Source organism: Cebus imitator, unplaced genomic scaffold, assembly GCF_001604975.1.
Source record: "Cebus imitator isolate Cc_AM_T3 unplaced genomic scaffold, Cebus_imitator-1.0 Scaffold440, whole genome shotgun sequence".
In the NCBI taxonomy this organism is placed as follows: domain Eukaryota; kingdom Metazoa; phylum Chordata; class Mammalia; order Primates; family Cebidae; genus Cebus; species Cebus imitator.
Window position 1 is genome coordinate 933,125 of NW_016107755.1, and position 9,288 is coordinate 942,412.

Consider the following 9,288-nt stretch of genomic DNA (forward strand, 5'->3'; position numbering starts at 1 on the left):
AAGAGAGACCCAGGAAGAAAGTAAGGAGAGCCCCTGGGAGCTGGCCAGACATAGAGCGGAGAGAGCTCTGCTCTGACTCCGAGGCCGAGTGTGGGCGCCTGCTCCCCACCCCTTACCCTAGAGCTTCAGAGTGCCCTTAAGCCCTTAATAGGTAAGGAAGGAAGACGGAAAGGCGAGAGGCACCGGGGATGACAACCACACATCAACACTCGGAGGCTTGCCAAAGCCACACAAACCAGGATCTGTGCTTCCGGCCCCCAGCTCCCAGAGGTAGGCGTGCCAGCCACCTGGAATGACTCACACCTTGGCAATGTGGGCGCACATGCCAAGAGCGAGCCTGGGCTCCCGGCCCATGCGCGCACCACATGCATAAAGTAAAATTGGGGCTCTTGCGTTGGGGGGTCACAGGGGGCTACCCTCCCCCTACAGGACTACCCCGCCCCCAGAGCGCCCTCTAGTGGCAGCCTCCTAGGCTCGGGGACCCAGGTGTACTATTCTCCCCACCCTCCTCCCCCAAACCTTACTCGGGAAGCGGGAGAACCAGATGAGGCGTTGCGCAAGACCTGGTGTTTACCTCCCGCAGGAGCCTCCTCCTTCCCTATAAAGCCTGATGTGGCAGAGAGATTGGCCGAGACTGAGACTGGTTGAAGAGAGAGGCAATCCCAGAAGAGGGGCGGAAAGCGGCAAAAGTTAATGCGGGAGACGGAGAGAAGGGCATCTACACAGCAAGCAGCAGGGGCGGCCCGCCATCTGCGCGCTCGAAGGCGGTCGCGGTGGTCGCGGAAAGGGCGGCGTCCAGATACCGGCTTTCCATGGATGCGCCCGAGCTGGGCCCAGGGCTGGTGGAGCGTCTGGAGCAGCTGGCGACGTGTCCTCTGTGCGGGGGCCCCTTCGAGGACCCGGTGCTACTGGCGTGCGAGCACAGCTTCTGCCGCGCGTGTCTGGCCCGTCGCTGGGGGACCCCGCCGGCGACTGGCACCGAGGCTTCCGCCACCGCCTGTCCCTGCTGCGGCCTGCCGTGTCCCCGCCGCAGCCTGAGGTCTAATGTGCGGCTGGCAGTGGAGGTGCGGATCAGCCGCGAGCTGCGACAGAAGCTGGCTGAGCCTGGGGCCCTCGCGGGGAGACGCCGAGGGGGGCGCATCCCCACCATGGGCTCTCTGGACCCGTACGGAGAGGTGAGGCTGGGCGCGCGTTGCGAGTGCGGAGTTGTTGGTGTAAGGGAGAGGTTCCTGGGTTCCCCGGCAAAGCCGGGAACGGCATCTCCGGAGCCGGAGCCCCTGTGGAAATTTAGGCAAAGGATGGGGTGGGGAGAGAAAAGCAAAGGATGAGGGGGCGAGGTCTGACCCTGGCTCCTCAAGGTGCGAGGCTCCGGGAAGGACGAAAGAGGAGTTGACACTTGGTTCACAGGGGAGGAGGCTGGACGGATGCCTGAGCCTTGTGAGAGGGGCTGGGGAGAAGAGATTGGGGAGGCAGAGAAGGGGTACTGGATACAACGCAGAGAGCCCTGGAGTTGCCGCGAAGAGCGCGGGAACTGCAGGAGTTTTGACAGGGCCGCTGCAGGCGCCCGGGAGGAGGAGAGCTGGCGGAGGGGAGGGAGCGGCGGGCGCAATGGGGAGCCGACCCAGGTGAGGGCGAGCGGGGGTCTGGGAGGATGGTGGGCGAGGGCAGAATCTGCTTAGAGGAGGGGGAGCAGGAGGTTGGGCCGGTTGGTGGGTGGTGGAGAAAAAGCTGGAGAGGAGGGGACTGATCAGAGGATGGAGGAAGTGGGGAGCGCAGCGCAGATCCAAACGCCCCTATAGCGTCGTGGGGGTTGGTCGCGGACTCTGGCTCAGGCTAAGCTGTGTGTTGTTTGTTATTGTTATTTCGGCTCCTCCCAGGGCCCCAGGCAGGAGCGCCGACGGGTGGAGGCGAGGTGCGGGAGAACCGTCCTTGCGGCCTCTGGCTCCTGTCCACATCTCAGTCTTAGCACCCACCTAACCCCGCGCCTCTCCTGCGCCCCGGCTTCTTGGCCACCAACCAACCCCATTCCCTTGCCCGACCCCTGGGCGTCCGAGATTACTGACTGGCTTCTCCCCAGCAGCCAAGCTGGTCTTGGGTCTTGCTTCTGCCCTTTGAAGTCTTCATAGACCTAATTAGTCTGAGTGTAATTAGTACAATTAGGCAAATTGTTTCTCTCTCCCCCCTCCACCTTACCGGCCTACTCCAGCCATTAGCACTGGACAGTGAAGTGGAGGGGTCTGCATCCCAGTGTTTGGAGGGGAGCATCCAGCGCCCTCTCCTGGCTCCCATAGTACTCTGCAGATCTGCTGGGCTTTTAGGGACACACTCAAGCCCAGCTGCCTCCCTGGCCAGGGTCCAGAGACACAAAGGAAAGGGCCCAATAAATGTCACTGGGCTTTTACTGCAAGAGGGGAAGCAGCTTTATTGTAAGGCTTTTATATACCAACTCTTAGCCCAAGGACTCTGGGTGTGTATTTTGTCTGTGTGACGGAGGGTGGAAGGGACAGATGTTTTTCTGGGATGCAATGGGGAAGACAGATAAGGATGGAGGCACTGAAAGAGACAGAGATGGGACTGAGGAGGCAGCAGAGGAAGGCAAGGGCTCTGGGGACAAGAAACAGGCATGGATGAGGCTGGGAAAGGAGAACTGAGAACTCTTGGGGAGTGGAGATGGGGAAGACAGTGGGGATGGAGTTAGGAGGATGAGGGAAAAGTGATGGGGTGAGAGGAAGGAGGGATCATGAAAGGTGAAGGAGGAGAATGAGAGGTAAAGGAACACAAAGCCTAAGGAGGTGAGATCAGCCTGAAAGGTAAGGAGGGACACTGCCAACTCAGACAGAGCTCACCTGGGGAGGGGGGAAGATAGGAAAGGATGCCCACAGAATGAGGCCCAGAGCTCACATCCATGTTTGTTTCTGCCCATCCTAGGATATGAGGAAGACGTGGAGACGGTGAGTTCTGCTTTTACTGTTCTTTCCTTTTCACTAGCAGCTACCATAGCCATCATGTTTCCACTGGGCCCACATTTTTGTTCCCATTAACAGGCAGGTTTTCTGGGGGTACAGCCTCATCCCTTCTTCCTCCAGAGATTCGAGTGAGGTATGTGTGGGGGCATTAGCATCAGAGGGCTGATTTGCTGACCCTTCCCCTCATCTGTCTAGACTGGAAGTCCCAGCACCCAAGTCACCTAATCCAGAGGATGATCTCCCTGAAGATTATCCAGTGGTCAAAAACATGCTTCATAGACTGACAGGTAAGGAGGGAAGGGAGGGAGGGGAATTGAATGAGAGTCTGCGTTAGATTTTCTCCCTGATAGCCCTAAAAAAGATCGGGTCCTTTTTGATGTCTGCATTAGTTTCCTGGTACTGCTGTAATGAAGTACTAGAAAATAGGTGGCTTAAACCACTGACATTTATCTCAGAGTTCAGGAGGTAGAAGTCTGAAATCAAGGTGTCGGCAGTGTTGGTTCCTTCTGAAGGCCATGAGACAGAATCTGTTCCCTGCCTCTCTCCTCCCCTCTGGTAGCCTCACATGTGCTTTGGGTGACAGGTCTGCACATTCTCTTTTGTATGCATTTGTCTCTGTGCCCAAATTTTCTCTTTTTGTAAGTCAGCAATCTGGATTAGGGGCCATGCTAATGACCCTCATTTTAACTTGATTACCTCTGTAAAGATCCTGTTTCTAAATAAGGTCACATTCTGAGGTTTGTGGGACTTCAACCTATCTTTGTGTGTGTGGGGGGGCGGGGGTTGGGGTGGGCACAGTTCAGCCTATAACAATGTCCATCCTCGATTCCTCATATTCCAGCCATTTTCCCTCTTCCTTTTTCATACAAACAACAGCTCCCTGAAGGTTAGGTGTGTCCCAGGAAATCTGCTTCCACCACCTCTCATCACTCCTCTCTGGAAAGGGACCCCAGCATCTCCTTGACCCTTCCTTCCTCACTCACTCCCAAGAACAAGGGTGCCCTCCATCCTTCTTTAAAATGCCTAGAGAAGATGGTTCACCCTCTTGGTCATCCATCATCTCACCTAGTCCAGATTGCTTCTGGTACCCCTAATTCAGAAATCTTTCTTCAAAGCACCCCATACATACAAGGTCAATGGTTCTTTCTTTCTGGTCTCTGGCTGTCACCACTTGCTCTCCGCCTCTTCCCCACACCCTCTATAGAAATAGGCCTGTCCACCCCCACCTATTCCGGTGGGTGGGTGGTCTGGTTCCTCAGGATACCTTGGATTCCTCCCTGTGCCCCTCCCTGTCACTTGAGGTTCCAGTATCAGTATGCCTTTCTCTTTAAATGAGCCATCCCCATTTTGCTGACCCAGCTCCCATGCTCCACCCCAGATGCTGCAGATTGAGGTATCAGTCCTCACTCCTCCCTTGAAGTCAGATCAGCCTCACTCTTCCTCCCCCAACCCCACATCCTCTCCTTTGATCTTCCTGATGTGCTCCCCCGGCCTGGGCCGGTATGATCCTTCCCCAAGTTCCGTTCTACAGAAGTGGTGCATCGGAGCAACGTCCAATATTGCCCAGGCCTGCTCTTCATATGCCTTCCTTCTTTTAGGTCCTTTTGGGCTGTTGTGGGGTCACTAGCACTCAGTCTTTTACATGCTCTCCGTCGACTATTCTCCACCCTACCCCAACTGTGGTTTAGAAAACTCTCTCATGAGGTCTTCTCCCTGCCTCCCCCTCTTCAGCCGACCTGACCCTGGACCCTGGGACCGCACACCGTCGCTTGCTCATCTCCGCCGACCGCCGCAGCGTCCAACTGGCTCCACCAGGGACGCCCTCGCCCCCTGATGCCCCCACGCGCTTCGATCAGCTCCCGGCTGTGCTGGGCGCGCAGGGCTTCGGGGCCGGCCGCCACTGCTGGGAAGTGGAGACTGGGGACGCAGCCTCCTGCAGAGACTCTTCTGGGGAGGATGAGGACGACGGGGAGAGCCACTATGCAGTGGGCGCCGCCGGGGAATCCGTGCAACGCAAGGGCCGCGTGAGGCTGTGCCCTTCGGGGGCCGTGTGGGCAGTGGAGGGCCGCGGCGGCCGCCTGTGGGCCCTCACGGCACCCGAGCCCACCCCGCTGGGCAGCGCCGAGTCCCCGCCACGGCGCATTCGCGTGGACTTGGACTGGGAGCGGGGCCGTGTGGCCTTCTACGACGGCCGCTCACTGGACCTGCTTTTCGCCTTCCAGGCGCCCGGTCCCCTGGGAGAGCGCATCTTCCCGCTGTTCTGCACCCGTGACCCTCGTGCCCTACTCCGCATTGTACCAGCGGAAAGCTGAGTCTCGTCTCCAGCTAGAAGTCTGGCCCGGCCACTGGCCCTGTGGCTGCTTGTTTTTGGGCGTAGAATTCCCTTCTCATTTCAGGGAGCTCATTCACACGCCCATTGTAGGAGTATTAATACCAACCCACATTTTTTCTCCCAAAATAATAAGACCTTAGCTGGCCTCCAGGTTTTCACATCCCTGCTCAAAACCAAATCCATTCCTGCTCCCTGGCTCTCAGGATCTTCTCTCCCCGACAGCTACTACAGTACTTCCTGACTGACTTCCCCCTGCTATACTATTCCAGGCCTGCAGTGGGGAACAGGCCCTCCGCAGCAGTACTGGCAAAGTGACGGGGTTTCCTACACAGAGGCTCTGCTAGTCAAATACTTAACTCCCACTCTTGCCTCTCTTAGCTCCAAAGAAGGGCTCAGGACTTTCCCCACAGATCTAAGGACAGGGCTACCCTGCCTGTCCACTGAGGTTTCTCCTAAAACAAGAGGCTTGACCCTGGTCTGGGCCCTGTGACCCTCTAGGAAGCTTCATAACCCTTTTGGGCGATCAGGGGGTGGGGAGGGACAAGCTAGTTCCCCAACCTCCTGTGACTGCTTTCTATGTTCACAGCCTTTTTTCCATAAGAACTTTCTTGAAACTTCTCTGCAGACATACAGAAAGAAACCAAAGGTGCTACTTCCCTTCTCCCCTCCTCAACCTGGGAATACTTCAGACATCCCCAAACTCATCCTGTGTATAGTCTCACGCCCTTCTCCGTAAAATGTATAAATGGGCCCATATTTAACACATTTTGTGATTTTGGGTTATTTATTTTGTGCATCTGTGGCAATAAATGAGATCTCAGTGGCGGTATGGATTTGACTGATCTCTGCAATTGTGTATGGCAAGAAGGACTGGAAAATGAAAACCAGATCCCAGTAAGGGGTAGGGAGGGCCAAGAGAACTGAACATCTGGACTGGTAGAGAAATCAAAGCCTAGGAAGTAAGAGGTAAGAGTGTAGTATAGGGGATATACCCCCATCTCTTTGTTCCCTCCCTTTCCCCCCAGGTCCCTGGGACTATATTGGATTTGTCTCTGAAGGTGAAAAACAAAAGGCTGAGTAGATAGTTGGCTCTAAGTGATCAATCTCAAGCCAGCTTTGTCAGAAATCCTAAATCACAGGAGAAGGGTGGGAAGAAAGGATATGATTATTTCTCTTTCCATTTTCCATTAGAGGTGAGAATGGCAAGGACCTCTCTTCTAACTAACTCCTCTTGAGGGCATGAGGAGGGTTAGCAAAAGGAGAAGGGCTGGGAGCCCTGAGGTCTCCTGTAAGACCTCATATCTCACAGGCAAGAACTAAGAATTGGATTAAATATTTTAGTGGGATAGCTCTAAACCAGGATTAGCAAGCATAGCTAGGGTGCGAATTCCTGGAATCTGACAGGGACCCTGGCAGTGAAAGCTGGGATTGTTGAAAACCCAATTTAAGTGTTCACTACTCAAGTTGAGAGTGTAGGGCCAGGATAACTAGATCCCAGGACAGGCAGTTTGGCAGTGAGAACAGAAGGAAGAGACTGGGACCAGGGTGCCTAGATCCCTCGAGAGAAAAGGGTGAGTATCGGGAGGAAAAATGAGGACTAGGGGAACCCAGGAGCCTGGGTTCTGGAATAGCAGCAAGTCAGAATTCCAGGATCTCTGTCCACTCTTCTCTTCCTCTTCCCTCTATCAGGCAGAAGAGAGGGAAGGAAGGGGCTGGAGAAGTAGCCACATGGATACATTCAGGGCCAGACAGACACAGGAATGGTGGGGGAGAGAGGAATTTAGTGCTGCATTGGCCCTGGTGGGGGCTGGGAAGGGTCAGGAGGCTGGGGAGGGGTGGTGGGGGTCGGTCCCAGGGATGCACGACGCCGTCCTTTGCGGTGGCCACGTACACAGTGTGTATGACCACAGCCCTCTTCTTCCTCCTCATCACTTTCCGTGGAGCTCTCACCAAAGGCCCGAGGTTTCTCATAAATACAGCAGCCTGGATTTAGAGGGAGGAGCCCAGTTAAAGAGGAAGGGTAAGATGTATAATCAGTTCCATTTCAACTCAATCTCAGTGAAAATTTCTATTTCCTCCTATCTTCCAGGATCCAGCTCCCCTAGGTCCACCCCTTGGGACTCAGGCCCCAGCCTACTTGTCTTCTTAGAGAACCAAGAAGTCAAAGCCCCACTTCTGCCACCTCTGATACTTCTTGCCGGCAGACCTAGGCAATTCCAATTCTAGCCCTTCCCTACCTCTTTCCCTCAACCCTTAACCTTTTTCCCTGATACCAGAGAACCACCAAAAAAGTGACAGAATTATAAGCATCTTGGGGCTTCTGGAAAGCCAGTGGATATGAGTAGATACAAGATATGCCGAAGGGAGCCAGAACTCCAGGGCTACTGTGGGCCAACAATTACTCACATTTTGATGAGCGGCGGCCCATGTGTTCATTGTCCACAGTGTCACTTGTCCATTCCACCTTTTTCTCTGGCTTCCGTTTCCGAAGTTTGATGGTAAGGCTCCGGTTCTCCTAGAAGGTTAAGGATGGGCATACCTCTCTAGTTCCTTCCTACTGATCTTTCCCACTCCCTCCCAGGGAACCTATTCTCTTTTCTTCTTTAGTTCCATAGACATAGCACCAGAGGAGCTGAGACAAGATAAAACAGAACAGATCTTTGACCTCAGGGAGTCCCTTGAGGAATAAGTATTATTTCCTGTTCTTATACCACCAGTATAAGAGAATTCAATTCCTAACCTAGGGAAGGTCCCAGCAACTCTTCAAAGGAAAATATAATCCTTGCTGTTTCTCCGTCTTCCTCCCCAAATCATCCTTGGTAGTATTAATACATGAAAATTATTTTTCAGTCCCCAACACCTAATCTTTGATTTCCTTTCCTTTTTCCAGATCCTGTATTCTGTTTCCCATTAACAAAAAAAAAAAAAAAAGACTCTCATTCTCAAGCTCCAGCCCTCTCTACCTCTTAACCACCTATTCCCTTGCATCCTGGCATCTCTAGTAGTGAGTATTACTAATCTATTAATTACTAAACTCCCTTTAATCCAAGAGTATTAAGCCCAATGCAACCTTCTCCCTTTGAAGGCAACTTAACATGTTTTTGGAAAAATGTTTCTTTTTTCTCCATTTACATCTTTGCTCTCTGATTTCTCAAAATTCCTGTTTTCATCTCCTTTCCCTGTTTCCTCATTCCTGTCACTTCCTTTTACATTCATCCATTCAACAAATATTTATGATAAGTATTGATAAGTTGGCCTCCAACCATGTTATCTTACACTACCTTTGATTTCCTCCCAACATCTTCCTGGCTCCTTAACCCTCAATTTCCCATTCGTTCATTATTTATACACATGACCACCCAAGCGGCATACATCCATATCCTAACTGTACCTCCCTATTACATGTCTCTTGACCAGCCTCCTGCACCACCTCTGCCACTCCAAACAGCTCCAATACCTTCCGATTCTCCCAGCCCCAGATATCCAACCATACACCTCCCATATCCCCAGGCCCAGCTACTCCAGCAACTCTTCTCATCCCTGTCCCCTCCCTCCCAGTATCTCCCAGACCCCTAAACAGCACCGCCCCCCGCCTTTCTCACGGGCTCGGTTGTCACGGTAACCGTTGTCTCAGTGACGGTCTCGCTCAGCCCAGCCCCTGCCTCGGCCATGGCTAAGGCTCAGAAGAGGGATGAGAGGAGGAAGGAGGATGAGACACCCTTCCCTTTTTCTGTCTCTGAGGTCTAAGAGAAGCGGTATCGGATTCAGAGTGGTAGCCAGGAACCTCCACCTTCTTTTTTCCCCCTCCTCCTGGGCCTCCGCTTCTCCACCCCTCGGGATAGCCTGGCCAACTCCACTTCCGGCTCTCTGCTTCCGGGTGTGACGCATTCTGCAGTCCTCCTTTTTCCCTTCCCCGGCACCAAATGCGTCAAAGTGCAGGCGTCGCTGGATTAGTTCCGCCGTAACGTGACACCGCGCAGGCGCTGCAAA

General features: G+C 53.8%; 2 protein-coding genes across 3 annotated transcripts; one reads left to right on the forward strand and one right to left on the reverse strand.

The window, feature by feature from the left end:
- The first annotated feature begins 376 nt into the window (after positions 1-376).
- RNF39 (ring finger protein 39) lies at positions 377-6,127 on the forward strand. Its single transcript, XM_017510523.2, has 4 exons — positions 377-1,175; positions 2,929-2,951; positions 3,162-3,253; positions 4,698-6,127. The coding sequence occupies exons 1-4, from the start codon at positions 813-815 to the stop codon at positions 5,276-5,278; spliced, it is 1,059 nt and encodes a 352-aa protein (XP_017366012.2). The 5' UTR covers positions 377-812; the 3' UTR covers positions 5,279-6,127.
- On the reverse strand, positions 6,064-9,287 carry PPP1R11 (protein phosphatase 1 regulatory inhibitor subunit 11). 2 transcript variants are annotated; one of them, XM_017510543.2, is made up of 4 exons: positions 8,901-9,287; positions 7,705-7,813; positions 7,190-7,281; positions 6,064-6,980 (listed from the first exon to the last, which is right to left on the reverse strand). In XM_017510543.2, exons 1-4 carry the CDS (start codon positions 8,967-8,969, stop codon positions 6,786-6,788), a joined length of 465 nt encoding a protein of 154 aa, XP_017366032.1. In that variant the 5' UTR covers positions 8,970-9,287; the 3' UTR covers positions 6,064-6,785. The 2 variants fall into 2 exon arrangements, with proteins under 2 accessions (XP_017366032.1, XP_017366035.1); XM_017510546.2 differs by having other exon boundaries at positions 6,064-7,281.
- Position 9,288: the final 1 nt, after the last annotated feature.

Bases quoted from the DNA above. Each gene is read 5' to 3' on its own strand.
- RNF39 (XM_017510523.2), top strand. From the start codon at position 813: ATGGATGCGCCCGAGCTGGGCCCAGGGCTGGTGGAGCGTCTGGAGCAG. The intron at 2,952-3,161 runs GTGAGTTCTGCT...TCATCTGTCTAG, and splicing joins ATGAGGAAGACGTGGAGACG to ACTGGAAGTCCCAGCACCCA. The intron at 3,254-4,697 runs GTAAGGAGGGAA...CCCCCTCTTCAG, and splicing joins CATGCTTCATAGACTGACAG to CCGACCTGACCCTGGACCCT.
- PPP1R11 (XM_017510543.2), bottom strand. From the start codon at position 8,969: ATGGCCGAGGCAGGGGCTGGGCTGAGCGAGACCGTCACTGAGACAACG. The intron at 7,814-8,900 runs GTGAGAAAGGCG...TTAACCTTCTAG, and splicing joins TTACCGTGACAACCGAGCCC to GAGAACCGGAGCCTTACCAT. The intron at 6,981-7,189 runs GTACGTGGCCAC...TCTGCCTGATAG, and splicing joins GCTGTGGTCATACACACTGT to AGGGAAGAGGAAGAGAAGAG.